The sequence below is a fragment of the Chiloscyllium plagiosum genome, chromosome 32 (assembly GCF_004010195.1).
Source record: "Chiloscyllium plagiosum isolate BGI_BamShark_2017 chromosome 32, ASM401019v2, whole genome shotgun sequence".
Classification (NCBI taxonomy): Eukaryota; Metazoa; Chordata; class Chondrichthyes; order Orectolobiformes; family Hemiscylliidae; genus Chiloscyllium; species Chiloscyllium plagiosum.
The window spans coordinates 35152811-35170026 of record NC_057741.1 but is presented as its reverse complement, the minus strand read 5'-3'; the positions used below and the strand labels follow the sequence as shown (position 1 = coordinate 35170026).

The window sequence follows — 17216 nt, the reverse complement described above, 5'->3', positions numbered from 1 at the left end:
ACAGCGGACGGCTGAAACTGACAACCGGAAGCGGCAGGGATAGACCACTATAAACACCGGAGGAAACATCAAAGAAGCGCTTCATAGGAGGCTCCCAAGCACTGATGATGTCGCCTCACCAGGGGACGAAACGTTTGCAACAAAAACTTCCAGCTCGGCGAACAGAACCACAACAACGAGCACCCGAGCTACAAATCTTCGCACAAACTTTGATCTCATTACTTATGCTGACGCAACACTGAGTAAGTGACCTTTGCAACTGTCATGTCAATACATCTGTTTCTACCAGTCAACCACCTCCCTTTTTGGTTAGCTATTTCTTGGTAATCATCCTCATGATTCTGCCTTGCTTCTGCAGACATCGCAAGATGCAGCTACTAGCAGCTGTTTGTGCAAGCATAACTAGCTTAACATACACCCCCCTCACGATTCAGCCTTGTGATTTTTGCAGAAACAACATTTGCAAGCGCCTCTCACAAGGTGGTTTGAGAAGATGAGATGAGCAGTTAAATAAGACAATCTGCATAAAATTGTGGGGATCATCAAGGCAAAATGGGGTTGACAGGGAAGACAAGGAAGAAAGGAACATGAAGATTGCGGGAGTTACATACACTGAAAGGCTGAGTCTGCATCTTGTGCTTTGAAGTGCAACCTGTGTTTCCTTTCATCCTCAAACACATTGAAATGAAAACGGTTGGCAGTGTTCATGTTTTTATCCTCTATAGTTGGCTCCATTTGTGTGATGTGAGGCCCTTCAAAGAGCAACAGAATTACAAAGACACCCCATCGTATAGGTGAAGGGTATCTATTATCACAAAATGCTCTAAGTGGATCTCAAGAATTGAGCTATTGTGTCAACTAAAAATCCTGGCCACAAGTACTCTTGACCACATCATTCAACACTACAAACCAATCATACTAATGGCTGTAATGAGGCTGGTAAGACTCTTCCCAAATGCAAAAGTAGCAATTACATTTCAAGGGTCCCAACAAAAAAAATTCTGGAACAGCTCACTTCATACTGTTCAATCTTGCCTTTCTTGGATATTGTGGGGAGTGAGGGAGAGGAAAGGCTTGGGCACTTATTAACTATCTTGAGGGAAGACTTTTGCAGGGGTTGTAAAGTTGCTCCTCTGCTGGGTGCCAGCTTGTACTACCCTGTCTCCTTGTGAAGGAAGAACATTTGAAATAGGATCAAGTTCCCTCATCTTGTTGGTATGGCGAGGAAATGGGGTGGTGGCAATGTCACTAGACTGGTAACCCAGAACCACAGATGAATGATCTTGAAAAAGGTTCAAATCGAACTATGGCAGATGGGGTCTGTGTATATACCCAGCAAACTGGATCTGGTTTTCTATGGCGGCATGCTAGAGGAAGCACGATATATAGAGTATTGGTGAACTCCTCAAACTTGTCAGCTTACCAAATGCCTGGTAAACCACCTACTGCTTCTGTGCCTCCTTGTGCATTGGATAAAGTTACAAATGATAGTCTCTCCTTCCTGGGGCATATCAGGTTCCTATTATCTCGCAGCTCTGAATGCCAGCAAATTAAGCACTTCTTTCTCCACTAGGTGCTGTGATGTGCTCCCTATTATACTCTAGCTCACAAATTCACTATGGTGTCACTGTTGAGCTAGTTTGGTGGTGGTGGGTTTTTTTTGGTGGTGGGGGGGGGGGGGTGAGGTGACATATACTGGGCACCAACCACCCATCTTCTAACTATTTTGGGATGCTTCTCCTGGAATGAAACAAAAAGAAAGATTAATTGAGGTGAAAGTGGCTAGTGTTGTTATTAATGCTTAGTGTAGATGTGGGACAGTGGGAGAGGTGTCTGAGGTAATTGAGTGTGCAGTGTAGTGGGGGCATATAGGATTAGCAAATGGGTAGGGGTGTGGTAGAGCAACAGTGGCAAGCACAACAAAAGGGAAGTTACTACACAATGCAGTGGCAACAGTGGTAGAACATAATCCTTGGGAGGAGGTGGGTACAGTAGGTGAATTAGAGTGAGAGTGTGCGATGGCAATAGAAAGATAATGGTAGTACTGATCCTCAAAGAGCACACAAAATTACTAACTTGCCTCTGCAGTACTGGATGTTCGTCTGAACTGTGTGAACTCCAGTGACCCGGGTGGCATGGCCTAATGCCATGTGTCCCTCTTGTGATCTTGGAGAAGTTAACTTCCCTGTCCAGCACCCCATCCAACAAGAATCTAAAGTACCTGTTGACAAAGTGGGGTGTCAACTCTGGGGAGATATTAACACACTGCAACTTTGAAGGGCTCCTAACTGACAGCATTTGAACTGGTGCACAACAGGAGTTTAAATATGAATTCCAGGTAGCCTCGAGTCTTTCAGTTAGCATCGAGCGAGTCTTTCAGTTAGCAATGGCGAGTCTTTCAGTTAGCATCGAGTACACAGTTGTGCAAGGGAAGTACCATAGCGATATGATGCAAACACAATGAGGTGAGCTGCAGAGAAGTGAAATAACTCTCTAGAGCCTCACGAAGCAAAAACCTCCACAAAATTCCCCAAAATTGACAGAGCTCACTTTTCATAAAGTTCAGTTTTATATGAATGATTATGGTTGAAAAGCCCTTATTTTTCAGAAAAGATTCTATGTTAAGCTTATGATTTACTGAAATACTAATTACTACACATTTTGTATCATTCATTTACTGATTGAAACGAGTTGGAAGTTATATCAAAACACAGTTCAATTTCTTTAAAGGGCTCCTTAGTGTTACTGCTGAAAATGTGTTGCTGGAGAAGCGCAGCAGGTCAGGCAGCATCCAGGGAAACAAGCAGCAAATTGAATTAATCTAACCCACACTGAATTAATAGCTAGAAAAAGGAAAAAACATATCAAGAATATATCTGAAGGAATATGATAACTTAGGGAATCTAATATTTTGTTGCACTCGAAACATTAATGCTGCTTACTCTCAAAGCCTGAACAAGATAGGCTGGAGACTCACCTCTGACAACAACTGGATCTGTGCAATATTGAGGCTACTTTAAGTGTTCGCAATCTAGATATTGTGTAGCACAGTGACTATTCAATTAACCTTACAATATCTTCCAAGATGAAATGTTTGTATTGCAAGATTAATGCCAGTTGCACTGTACTACTTTGATATTGACACCATCAACCAGAAACAGATTAGCATAAATGCTTCGGTGCAAAGCAACACAGTACATCAAATAAAGGATTAAATCAGCTGCTATAAGTCTGCCAATTAAATAAGCATCTGAGGTAATACCTCTAGAAAACAGACAGACATACTGTTATTTAAACTTTACTTCTCCTAATGAGAGATTTTTTTGGTCAACACTGAAATTGTAGAGTCAAGTTTGGAGTGGTGCTAGAAAAGCACAACAGGCCAGGCAGCATCCGAGGAGCAGGAAAATCCATGTTTTGGGCAAAAGCTCATTCCTGACGAAGGGCTTTTGCCCGAAACATGGATTTTCCTGCTCCTCAGATGCTGCCTGACCTGCTGTGTTTTTCTAGCACCACTCTAAACTGGACTCTGATCTCCAGCATCTGCAGTCCTCACTTTCACACTCTGCTCTAGTCTTACAGTCGAGGTCATACTGAAGGTGAAAACAATGAAAATATTGCAATTCTTGATTAGGTATAAAAATGGCTCCAATCCATCCACTCCTTCCTGAACCCTTTTCTTGCATTCCCAGTAGTAAAAACTGTTTCAATGTCATTCCAGTCCAAAGTGTAAATGAAAGTTTGAAAGGTAGAAACTAATCTTTAAATAGAGTCCTTTGAGTCTGCACTCTATTTCTCTCAATGACCAGAAACACAAAACAATTGGGAGAATCTATTAGTAGTATAACTGTGCTGGGGTACACTGAAATGGGTGTAGGCAAAAAAAGAATTTTGCGATCATGAAATTACATCAACTCAAAGGACTGTAACAATAACTAGTTGGTATTAGTTTTTTTTGGGGGGGTGGGCATGGAGTTGCTGGTTAGAAGTAAATAAAGGGAAAATCATCCACTTTAAACTGAAATGAACTGGGGGAAGGACAGAGAGAGATAAAACATTAATGGGATATGAAAATATTAAGGAATGTGAGCTTGTTTTGGCAGTTTCTTGTGGTAGGGAACATTCTAAAATTTAAACATGCAGGGACTTGAGTGAGCAGCAAGTTCATAATCAAATAGCAAATTCATGCTCACTCCTTTACATAATGCATTATATGAAAAATAAATCTAATCAGAATTTTCCTTCCTACACGATGAAAATTATGAAAAAGTGCAATGCAAGAACTAGTCACCCATCTTTTCACAAATCCCAGATCACTTCCAGGTTTCTACATGTCTGCCAATGGATCTCTAAAGCCAATTCCTAGAAAACATAAAAGCAGTGTGGGTTGACTAGCTCAATTTCCACCCAACAACGTACAATTCTGGTCTTCCTGCTATAGGAAGGATGCTGTGAAACTTGAAAGGGTTCTAGAAAAGAATTACAAGGATGTTGCCAGAGTTGGAGGGTTTGAGCGATAGGGAGGGGCTGAGTAAGCTAGGACTATTTTCCCTGGAGCATCAGATGTTGAGGGGTGACCTTATAGAGATTTATAAAATCATGAGGGACATGGATAGGGTGAATAGACAAGATCTTTTCCCCAGGGTGGGGCTGTCCAAAATTGGAGGGCATAAGTTCAAGGTGAAAGGGGCAAGATTTAAAAAGGACCTAAGCGGAAAAGCAGAGGGTGGTGCATAATGGAATGAACTGTCAGAGGCAGTGGTGGACGCTGGTACAGTTACAATATTTAAAAAGCATCTGGATGGGTATATGAATAGAAAGGGTTCAGAGGGGTATGGGCCAAATGCTGGCAAATTGGACTAGATTTATTTGGGATATCTAATCAATATGGCCAAGGTGGACCAAAGGCTCTGTTTACATGCTGTACATGCTAAATGTAGATTTAAATGAATCACTATTATAACACTCCAATGGAAAGCCAAAACATTGTGCTCACAAGTTCTTTTGAAACAAGTGTCACTGCTAAGGTCTAGAGTTTAGGAATAGTGAATATGAAATTTTTCATCTTACTTTTTCTGTCCTACTCTGTGACATCGATCTTCTGCTTGCTTATCATTGTAGGGGTTGCAGTCGATATCATGAAGGATGACAATGTTGGCTGAGGTTAGGTTTATACCCAGTCCTCCAGCTTTAGTTGATAACAGGAAAACAAAAATATCCATATCTGTATTAAACTGATCAATCAAGTGGATTCTGAAAAAGAAAATTAGTTAAAGAGTCACTTCCAAATATTTTACAACTAAAAATGCAAAATGTGTTCATAAAAATTAACGCCCCTCAGAGAGGATTAAAATACTCACATTATTAAGGGGAATTCAAACATTTAAAGCGAGGAAGAAAATAGAATGAACACATTTTGAATAGTAATGATCAGACACCTTTTTAAGAAAAAAAGGTGAAATGAAGTACTTTTAGAAAATTCAGGCTCTTGCATTATCTAGATTTCTTAGACATTATCTCAATTTGGAACACCTCAAAGAAATACCTGCCTGGAAAAGTTACAAGCATTAACTCCAAAGTAGTTAACTTCACCAAACAGGGATACAAAAAAAAATCTTGATTTGTTAGGGAAGAGCAAACCTTGGCAGTAAATAACATTAGCACAGTAAAACCCTCAGATTAGAAAAATAGAAAAAAACAAAAAGTATTTTAATACAATTCAATTGTTCATGATGCGCTTAGTTCTGCAAGTCATTCAGAATGAAAACAGTAACAAAGTCGTCAAAAGCTTGCATGGAACTTTACAGTTACGAAATGGAACATTCAATCTGAAAGGTGGTGTTTCAGGAAAAGCTCTCATTGAAATTCACTGACAACTTCTAAAAAATGCTGAAGCAAAATTTGCTTGTGGGAAATGGACATCACTGGCTGGCCAGCACGTCTATTGCCCATATCTTGTTGCCCTTGAGAAAGTGGTAGTGAGCTGCCTTCTTGAACCGCTGCAGTCCAAATGTTCTAGGTTAACCCACAATGCCCTTAGGGAAGAAATTCCAGCATTTTGACCCATCAACAGTGAAGGAACAGCAATACATTTCTAAGTCATGACGATGATGGCCTGAAGGGGAACTTGTAGATGGTGTTCCCATGTATTTGCTGTCCTTATCCTTCTTGACAGAAGTTGCTGTGGATTTGGAAGATGCTGTCTAAGGATCTTCTGTGAATTTTTGCAATGCATCTTGTAGATAGTACATACTGGTGTTACTGAACATTAGTGATGGAGGGAGTGATGCCAAACAAAGTGGGCTACTTTAACCGAGATGGTGTCAAGCGTTTGAGTGTTGTTGGAGTTGCATTCACCCATGCAAGTGGACAGTAGTCCATCACACTCCTGCCTTGCGCCTTGTCAGTGGGACAAGATGTTGGGGAGCTGAAAATGTGTTGCTGGAAAAGCGCAGGTCAGGCAGCATCCAAGGAACAGGAGAATCGACGTTTCGGGCATAAGCCCTTCTTCAGGAATCATTCCTGAAGACGGGCTTATTGCCCAAAACGTTGATTCTCCTGTTCCTTGAATGCTGCCTGACCTGCTGCGCTTTTCCAGCAACACATTTTCAGCTCTGATCTCCAGCATCTGCAGTCCTCACTTTCTCCTCCAAGATGTTGGGGAGTCAGTGCCGAGTTACCTGCCACAGTATTCCGAGCCTCTGGCCTGCTCTTGTAGCCACTGCTTTTATGTGACAAGTCCAGTTGAATTTCTGGTTAATGGTAACCCAAGGGTGTTGATGTTTGGGGATTCAGTGATGGTAGCACCATTGAATGTCAAGGGGTTAAGATTAAATTGTCTCTTATTACAGGTATCATTGCCTGGTTTTGTGTGGAATGCATGTTACTTGTCACTTTTCAGCACAAGCCTGGATATTGTTTAGATTTTGTTGCATTTGAACATAGACTGCTTCAATATCTGAGGATTCGTGAATGGTGCTGAACATTGTATAATCATCAGCAAATATATCCATTTCAGACCTTATGATGGAGGGAAGGTCATTGGTGAAGCAGACAAAGGTGGTTGAGCCTGGGACACTACGCTGAGGAATTCCTGCTGTGATGTCTGGGACCTGAGATGACTGACTTCCAACAGCCACAACCATCTCCGATGTGCTAGGTATGACACCAACAAGTGAAGAGTTTGACCTGATATCTATCGATTCCAGTTCTGCTGGAGTTTCTTGATACCACACTCGGTCAAGGACTGCCATTCCCACCTCCCCTCAGGCATTTAGCTCTTTCGTCCATGTCTGAACCAAGGCTGTAATGAGGTCAGGAGCTGAGTGGCAGTAGCAGAATTCAAACTGGGCATCATTGAGCAGGTGCCACTTAATAGCACTGTTGATGATACCTTCCATCATTTCACTGCTGATTGAAAGTAGACTAATGAGACAGTAATTAGTTGGGTTGGATTTGCTCTGCTGTATGTACAGGACATTTTCCACATTATCGGGTAGATGCCAGTGTTGTAACTGTTCTGGAACAGCTTGGCTGGGACAGTGACAAGTTCTGAAATACAAATTTTCAGTATTATGGCCAGAACGTTGACAGGGCCTACAATCTTTGCAGTATTTAGTCCTTCCAACCATTTCTCGTTATCACACGGAGTGAACTGATTGGCTGAAGACTAGTATCAATAATGCTGAGGACCACTGGAGGAGGCAGCGATGGATCAATCACTTGGTACTTCTGGCTGAAGATTGCTACGAACGCTTCAGCTTTATCTTTTGCACTTGTGTTTTGAACTCTTGAATCATTGAGTACGGGGATATTTGTAGAACCTTCTCCTAAGTGTTACTTGTGCAGCACCATACACAACTGGATGTAGCAGGACTTAGATCTGACCTGTGGGTAATGGGATCACTTAGCTCAATCTATCACTTGTTGCTTATGCTGTTTGGCATGCAATTAGTCCTTTATGGTATTTTGAGATATTTTGAGGGAAATCTCTCGATACACTAGACTCTACTGAAACCCTGTTGATTCCATTCCTAGACCAAAACAGACCAATTTAGCAAATAGCAGTGTCCTCTGTGAAAATCAAAAGTACTCTTTGCCTTGAAGCATGCTTCTTTCAAGTTTTGCAAGCCAAGCTACAGTGAGAAAAGGTTTTTTAAACAATTGAAAAGACAGCACTGATAAAAAGGTATTTTGGAAAAGAGCAATTGATACTCAAATAATAGAAGTTGAATCAATGAAAGCAGAAAACATGGAAGCATTCCTGACAAGCAGCACCAATAAGGCAATAATTCATTTTGTTGAAACAAATAAGTATATTAACTGTCGACTTAATTGTTGCAAAGCACAGATATCCTGAAGAAACTTCTTAAATAGTTTATGCACTTATTCAAAACTGTTAAGGATGAACTAAAATAAAATATAAAATCACATTTAATTTTTAAACTTGCACACACAAATCTTTTCTAATTGTCTGCTTTTTAAGACCCAACTGAAAGTTTCCAACCTTGAGTCAGTAACTTACTGCTATGACTGTGACCATTGCATATGCTACAATTTCTTGGACGAGTCAACAAAATGCTGAAATTAAGTGAAATAATGTATGTTCTATGCAAACAGTACAATAAAGTGAAATACACATTAACTTTACCTATCAGAGATTTGGGTTTTGCCATCCAGTCGAAGATAGCGGTGTTTATGGTGTCTCAAGAATACTTCCAGAATGTCCAACATCATAGTAAACTGACTAAACAGCACAACTCTGGAACCCTAAAAGCAATATCAAATTAGAGGCATTGATATAAAATTGAATTAGAGCTGGAGCTTCTCAGTTTTATTTCAGCACACATCAGTTATCAGCATACACACACAGGCATTTGTTTTCTTTTCTAGTAAGTGTCCTATTCTGTTGGCCATAGTTAAGTCCGGAGAGTTAAGCATTACGATGTGCAAACTATTTGTTTTATTTTTAAAACGTCCAATAAAATTATATTCAAATAGATGTTATAGATTGAAAATAGCATTGTACAAAGACTTAACTAATGAATTAATATAATTGGAATATAAGAGACTAAAAATATAACTGATAGTTTCCTGCATTATGAATAAGTCTTGAAGAGTGCTTTTTCTTCCCCACATTCCTATCACAAACCTTCTGTGCAGAGCATTTGTTTGTTCTATCCAAAATAGTTTTTGCGCTAAGGGCAGAAACAGAGTTCCTACAATCCATTTCCAAGCCCTGAACATGCTACTCAATACTTGAACATGAGATGTTGACAAACTCAGCAAAAATATTTACTGAATGCATGCTCCGCTCAGCTTACACAACATAAAAACACAGCAAAAGCAACTATCCATATATTATTTCTAACTTATCTTCAGTAGATGATCATCAACAAAAGGGAATAAACATTATAATTGTTTGGAAAATTACCTCCTCTTTAAGTTCTGTAAGTATATTCTCCAGAATTTGGAACTTCCCAGAATCCAAAAGCAGCTCCATTTCTAACTGAAAGCTTCTTATGCTACTGTATTCTTGACACAAATGGTGCAATTCAAAATCCGTCATCGCCTCCATGTCTTCAAAGATGAGATCAGGGTTGGCATCTCTGTGAGTGGGCTCCTGAGGATGGAATGAATTAGCACTAAAGGCTCCTTTCTGCATCCCAGTCATGTAACCATCATACACTATCAAAGGGGAGTGAGTTTTAGTCTTAGCTTTACTTAAGACATTTAATTTGCCAGTACATAACAATAAATGCTATATAAAAGCCACTTATTTCTGTAAAGGAACTTCATTCAAATTTATCATAACTTTGCTGGAAGTAGCTAGTTAGGGTTTTATTTTAAATCACAGAAATTAAGAAGAATATTTTGAAATTGGAGCAACTTTAGATGTGATCAGAAATCTTACCTTTTTCATCAACTTAGCCATTTTCCTCAACTTTTCCACAGTGTAATATTGCCTATGAAGTAGCGGGTGATTGGCCATCTTACGAAGTTGCATCATCACATTACATAACTCGTTCTTTTCTGAGATAAACATAAAAATGTTAATTGTTCAGGTTAGAATTCCTCAAACAAACTGCATTCTGTTAACTTGTTTGAACAGCTTCTCACACTTTCCGTTTACGAAGCTGAGAAGACTTGTATTAAAACAAATAAATGTATTCATACAAATTACTTTGACTGTCATTTTTTAAAGGCAGTTGTGTGGCATGTTTCTTCAAGTTTTGATATTGTAGAGTGACACGTGATGTTCCTTAAAACCATCCATGCATAATGATCTTGAAGATCATCCCATACTACTCTCACCAGCACAGTACTATGGAGCAAAGTGGATGCAAACTCCCATGCGTCACCGAAGACAGCATTTAATTTTTAATTGTAGAAAGACTTGGGACTACAACTGTAAAGGTCCTTGATTAAAAAAAAAACATGAGGAGTGAACAAAGCTGAGTTTAAAATAAATTCTTCATTTATTTGCCAAGGACGATTCTGCATCATGAACATGTATCATCATTTTAGTCTAAGTGGAAAGACTTTTTAAAAGCTTTCAACTAAAAAAAACAACAAAAGTACAACTTAAAAAATGAATATAGACAATTGCACTTAATTAGATTGAACATACAACACAAAATTAGTCATTAACAGATATAGAATGTACCATTACTGTTGATTGATTTCTTCAACTTCTTGTAGAGAGCAGCGTACGCCTGTTCTTGTTTATCAGACATTGAACATATTTCTACACGGTCTTGCTTGGGTGGAAGCTGTTGTAAGACCTAAACAACAAATTTGTATATTTGAATGATGAGGAAACAACTTTCAAAACAAAAAACAGGAAAGGGAAAACAATATTGATATCTCATGGATATTTGGAATCGCTTCTTCCTATATTTGGACTTATGCTTGCTGGAAAACACACTATTTTATTTTAGCAAAATGTTAGTTATAAGATGATTAATGTGGGGTGATACAGGTATCCAAGCTTTTTTTGTTTTGCAGGCGACAGACATTTAGCTTCAAGGGCCAGTCACCCGGGTTCGATTCCACCTCAGGCAACTGACTGTGGGGTTTGCACATTCTCCCTGTGTATTATGAAAGAAAGGCTTATGCCCGAAACGTCGATTCTCCTGTTTCCTGGATGCTGCCTGACCTGCTGCGCTGTTCCAGCAACACATTTTCAGCTCTGATCTCCAGCATCTGCAGACCTCACTTTCTCCCCACTATGGAAGTATAGGTGAGTTCTGTACCTTTAAGGGAGAGTGAAGGCTGGCAAGGACTGAATGACATCACGGTGTGCTGAACAGTTTAAAAATGTAACATTTGGTTGTGAAACAAATAGCTGGAACTGTGTTGCCATGGTACATTACAAATTCGATTCGGCCAGTTTAAATTATGTCTCAAGATACCAAAATCAATCAAATTTGAATTTTATTGTTTTGATGACACCAAATCAATGAAATGGTCTGATGTTTTGGGGTATATAAAATTGGGTATTTTGAACAGTTGGGGAGAACGGCAAACAGCAGTGAAGCACCAACCGCTGTCAGAAAAGCTCTCTGAGACATTTGTACAACAGAAGACTGAAGGAAAGACCACCAAGGAAAATCTACAGAGGAAAACGTACAGAGGAGAATTGACACAGCTGGCAGGTTTTGAAAAATGATTTTGTGTACATCTTATTCCAGGTTTTTCGTTTTTAAAATCGGACCAGTATTATACAGTGGGAGGTAAAAGATAGGTTTAAAAAGGAGTTGTAAATAGCTGCTGTCTAATGTTCTCTTTTGTACTTAAAAGAATAAAATTGTTAATGTTATCTATAAATAGTGATATTTGGGATAGTTCTTTGTCACTTGAAATTTCACAGATTATCGCATGAGGTGAGCTTTTCTGTGTGTCTGGTTTAAAGTAGCAGAGGGCTTTACCCAGTGTTGTAACATCAGGTTTGTGTGGGTTTCCTCCCACAGTCCAAAGAAGTGCAGGTTAGGTGAATGCTAAATTGCCCATAGTGTTCAGGGATGTGTAGGTTAGGTACATTAGTCAGGGGAAATGTAAAAGTTGTAGGGTACGGGAATGGGAATGGGCGGGAAACTCTTCGGAAGGTTGGTATGGACTTGTTAGGTCAAGTGGCCTGTTTCCACACCGTGGAGATTCTATGAATACATATCTTACAATCAATATCACTGAAACTAAGTCAGTACCTTGTTGATGTTAGAGGGAGATTGACGTACACAAGTTGACAGGTCATTATAATATTGTTGCTATTGAACTTTTGCTGTGCAAAAATTAGTTGGCAAATTTCCTACGTTACAGTCACTATATTTTAAAACATCCTCTTTGGTTTTAAAGCATTTTTAGATGCACAGGAGTCATGAAAAATGCTATATCAATGCAAATGGCCACTTTTTTGCACTGGTGGAAGGTCATTAATCTGCAATTTTAACTTGGTTTTTCTCAGTGCAGATGTTGCCTAGTCTCTTCAGTGCTTCCACAACTTTCAATGTATGTCAACATTCTAAAAAAAAGTATACTCATGAGGGATTCATCGAGTCAGAAATGTACAGCATGAAAACAGACCCATCAGTCCAACTCATCCATGCTGACCAGATATCCTAAACAACATCTAGTCCCATTTGCCAGCACTTGGTTAATATCCATCTAAAACCTTTCTATTCATGTACCTATCCAGATGCTTTTTAAATGTTGTAATTGTACCAACACCCACCACGTCCTCTGGCAGCTCATTCCATACATCCAGCACCCTCTGCATGAAAAAGTTGTCCCTTTGGTCCCTTTTAAATTGTTCCCCTCTCACCTTAAAGCTATGTCCTCTAGTTTTAGACACCCCCACTCCAGGGAAAAGATGTTGTCCATTTATCCTATCCATGCCTCTACAAGGTCACTCCTCAGCTTCTCACGCTCCATGGAGAATAGCCGCAGTCTATTCAGCCTCTCCCTATAGCTCAAATTGTCCAACCCTGGCAACTTCATTGTAAATCTTTGAGCCCTTTCAAGTTTCCTACATGAAGGAGATCAGAATTGAACAAAGTATTCCAAAACTAGCCTAATCAATGTTGTGTATAGCTGCATTATGATCTCCAACTCCTATACTCAGTGCACTGACCAATAAAGGCTAGCATATCAAATGCCTTGTTCACTATACCATCTACCTATGACTTCACTTTCAAAGGTAGTCTCCTGCAGGTTAGCATCACTACAAAAACAGGCAGCATTAAAAGGTAATGCAATCACTGCACATAACATGCTGAGAACATTCAGCAATATGTGAAACATGCATTAAAAGACCTATGTTTTAAAAAACAGTAACATTGTTCAGATAAAATTCGGCAAATCAGGAATGAGCCAAGACACCAGATTACAGGAAGAACAGTGTTACCTCACTCTTGACTCTCCTCAGAATAAATGGCTTCATGATTTTCTTGGCATGAGCAATTCTCCCTTTTTCAAAACTACTTTGCTGTTCCAAGGTTTTCTATAAAGAAACAAGACAAACTATAGGATAAATACATCAAGATAATGGAACAGTAACTGTGTTAATGTATTTATAGAGTTAAGCATATCTGCACTTGAATAGAGGATGAGAAGAAATATGAAAAATGGTATAAAGAAAATATTCAAGCATACAAGTTATAAAAAAATCATCTGTACAGAAAGTGAATAAAAACAGCAATATTCGTAACTCACACTGTTGAAACCATCAACTAGACTAGCTATATGCACAGCTCTCAAAAGGCTACATTTAATTTTCAGTAGCAATAATTTAACACAAAAGGAGTGCAACTACTACTTCAAACAAAAACAGTAAACGCTGGAGAAGCACAGTAGGTGTGAAGAGATAGAGTTAATGTTGAGTCCAAGGATAGTTCTTCAAAACTGAAAGAGCTGCAAAATTGTGCTTTTTATGCTGTTAATGGGGGGGGGGGGGGAGGGGAAAAGAAAGAGTGTCAGAACAGATTGTGGGAGCAAAGGAAAAAGGGGGTGACCATGGCTGCAAAGGATAATTTGAGATACAATGTAAGTTTGACAAAGAAAATACAAGTCACATGATACCAAGTTGTAGTCCCACAAGTTTAATTTGAAATCAAAATAATTTTAATTTTGAGCCTGGACATCTGACGAAGGGGCAGCGCTCAGAAAGCTTGCAAGTTCAAATAAACATATCAGACTATAACCTGATGTCATGTGACTTCTGATCTTGCGCATACCAAACCAACACCAGCATCTCCAAATCAGAGAGAAAATATGTCAGTTCTGCTGACAGCAAAGCCAACAAGATTGACATCAGACAGACAGGTAGGATTTGTAATCAAAATGGAGCTCGTGCTTTGAAGCTGTTGGACTCTGAGTGCAGGTTCATAGCTCCTTGAAACTGGAGTCGCAGGTAGATTAGGATAGTGAAGACAACGTCTGGTATGTTTTCTTTTATGGGATAGAGTATTGAGTACAGGAGTTGGGAGGTCATGTTGCGGCTGTACAGGACATTGGTTAGGCCATTGCTGGAATATTGCATGCAATTCTGGTCTCCTTCCTATCGGAAAGATGTCGTGAAACGTGAAAGGGTTCAGAATAGATTTACAAGGACGTTGCCAAGGTTGGAGGATTTGAGCTATAGGGAGAGGCTGACCAGGCTGGGGCTGTTTTCCCTGGAGCAACAAAGGCGAAGGGGTGACCTTATAGAGGTTTACAAAATTATGAGGGGCATGGATAGATTAAATAGGCAAAGTCTTTTCCCTGGGTTGGGGAGTCTAGGGCACAGGTTTAGGGTGAGAGGGGAAAGATATAAAAGAGACCTAACGGGCAACTTTTTCACAGAGGTTGGTGCATATATGGAATGAGCTGCCAGAGGAACTGGCGGAGGCTGGTACAATTGCAACATTTTAAAGGCATTTGGATGGGCATATGAATATGAAGTGTTTGGAGGGATATGGGCCGGGTGCTGGCAGGTGCGACTAGATTGGGTTGGGATATCTGGTCAGCATGGACAGGTTGGACCGAAAGGTCTGTTTCCATGCTGTACATCTCTATGACTCAAATGTACAGGGTGGTCGATTGAACAAAAGACTGGCGGGGAGCAAAGTGAACATAAGGGAAGCCCTATCATTGTGCTGGAATGGAGGAGGAAAGACGTGAGGGAAGAAGTGCGGAAAATGATTCGGACAAGATAGAGGGCCCTGACAACCATGGTTGGAGGAATCCTTGGTTAGTGAAGGACATGTTGGAGGCTCTCCCATGGAAGATGACTTCATTGGAATGGATGTAACAGAGATACAGCAACTGGAAGAATGGAAGTGTGCTGGGTGGGTGGAAGTCTGGTCAAGGTTACGTCGGGGCTGTAGTGAATAAGTGGACAGCCTCACCCCAGAATTAGAAACAATGAAATCAAAGCAAGGGGAAGAGTGAGAAATGGACCAAGTGATGAGAAAAAGGAAAGAAATTGGAAGTAAACGGCAACATTTTTTTAAATTATGGGAGAGAGCAGGAAATAGCACCGACACCATTATTGACACATTGGTGAAAGGGTTGTGGGAGGTATTGTAGAAACACCTTCAGTATATTGCTGGAAAACATTTGATGCACTCAGATTCACTTTAAAACAACTGCCTTCACAATGGCTTCCACAAGTGCAAATATTCTGAAGTTTCAACATCAGATTCCCTATCTAGAAACAGTGCGTTCATATAATCTGGCATGGAACACTTTACAGGCCTGTAATGGCAAATTCTCATCTGTATCCAAAGAAATGATCTTGCCCACTCCTGGCAGAAAAATGCTGACTTTTATTTACAATGATGTTGGAACAATACTGACTGAATCACCCCCATCAACAGCTTACAACTCACCTGTAATAGCAACAAATCTGTTTAGCTTATTTTGATGCGCCTGATCCTAGTGGTAAACTACCAGCACAAACACATCAAAATATTGTTACTAAAAAAAATGTTTCTATAAAAAAAAATTGAGTTGCAAACAAAATAATGATAGAAATTCTGAACTCATTATCATTGAAGTGCTCTAGTCCAACAAATGTTTTGTTTTTAAAATAAATCAACTGTACATCAACACAGCTATTATTTACAACATTTAACGCTTACACTTTTCGAGGAAAACATCCTGCGAATCTCACTAGTACTGCTGCTGAACATATTTGGCATGACAAAATTCAACAGAGACATCAATTCTAGGAGATTATTCTGCAGTGGAGTCCCAGTCAACAGCAAGCGATGTTCAGCCTAGTAATTAGAAAAAAAATTCAGCCAATGAATTTGCACTGAATGCTCGATACTTTAATGTTATAGGGACTCAGCACCACTAGAGGGTGCACCAATCCAAGAATTTTGATCAGAATATCAAACTTATACAGAATACTCCCAATTCAAAAGTATTCTTATTCAATACATTCACATACTGGAAAAAAAAGTCTATTACAAGAAACAAAATTGTTCTATGGCAGTAAATATTTAAAATGAAAGGGTAGTGGAATAATAGAAAACAACAAACAATGAGCTATGTTAGCCTGATGAATAAAATAAGTAAGTAACTGTAGATTTAGTCGGCCTTCAAATGTTTTAAACTTACATTAAATGTCATAAGATGCTGATATCGAATGGAACTCATATTTTTCAGCATGTGTCCTTCATCAAAAACTGCATAATGGAGCTTTAAACGTCGAAAGAGACTGCGGTCATCTGCATTACTTATTGAGCAGCTATACCTGTTGATTAAAGCAACAAACAGATTACATAAATTTTGCTGTTTGAGTTTGAAGTGACAAAATATTTAAGTGGCTTTTAGCATTTCCAAAAACTCCTTCATTAATGATTTTGATTGAGTTTTTTAAAAAAAAACAACTTGCCCTGACCTTGTCAATGATTAACAGAAACTGGACAAAATGGGGATCAGGAACTTCATATAAACATGACAATCCAATATTTTTTTCTGCTTCAGCAGCATCTATTTTGAATGGTTAAGTAGTAATCAGAATATAGACATCAAATCAAAACTTCAGTTATCAATGAACTTGCACTGAATGCTCAATATTTTAATATTGTTGGGCCTCAGCACTTCTAGAGGGTGCACCAATCCAAGAATTTTGTACCAGCTTTTAGCAATGGCAATTAACGACAGACTTTGTACTCCCTCTTGTGGCAGAGCGAGTGCAACAGAACACTGCTCAACATTGTTGAAAACTT

The 17216-nt window shown here is 39.3% G+C and overlaps 1 protein-coding gene across 4 annotated transcripts in view; it reads right to left on the bottom strand.

Annotated features, from left to right (window-relative positions):
• LOC122539496 (SWI/SNF-related matrix-associated actin-dependent regulator of chromatin subfamily A containing DEAD/H box 1-like) overlaps nucleotides 1–17216 on the bottom strand; it is a 121726-nt gene that overhangs the window by 11424 nt on the left and 93086 nt on the right. For all 4 annotated transcript variants that reach the window (XM_043674405.1, XM_043674403.1, XM_043674404.1 and 1 more), the window contains 8 exons: nucleotides 16603–16738; nucleotides 16119–16256; nucleotides 13403–13498; nucleotides 10667–10784; nucleotides 9914–10032; nucleotides 9434–9622; nucleotides 8651–8769; nucleotides 5071–5253 (listed from right to left, as the gene is read on the bottom strand). In XM_043674405.1, coding sequence (XP_043530340.1) covers nucleotides 5071–5253; nucleotides 8651–8769; nucleotides 9434–9622; nucleotides 9914–10032; nucleotides 10667–10784; nucleotides 13403–13498; nucleotides 16119–16256; nucleotides 16603–16738 — 1098 coding nt within the window. The remainder of the gene's footprint in view (nucleotides 1–5070; nucleotides 5254–8650; nucleotides 8770–9433; nucleotides 9623–9913; nucleotides 10033–10666; nucleotides 10785–13402; nucleotides 13499–16118; nucleotides 16257–16602; nucleotides 16739–17216) is intronic.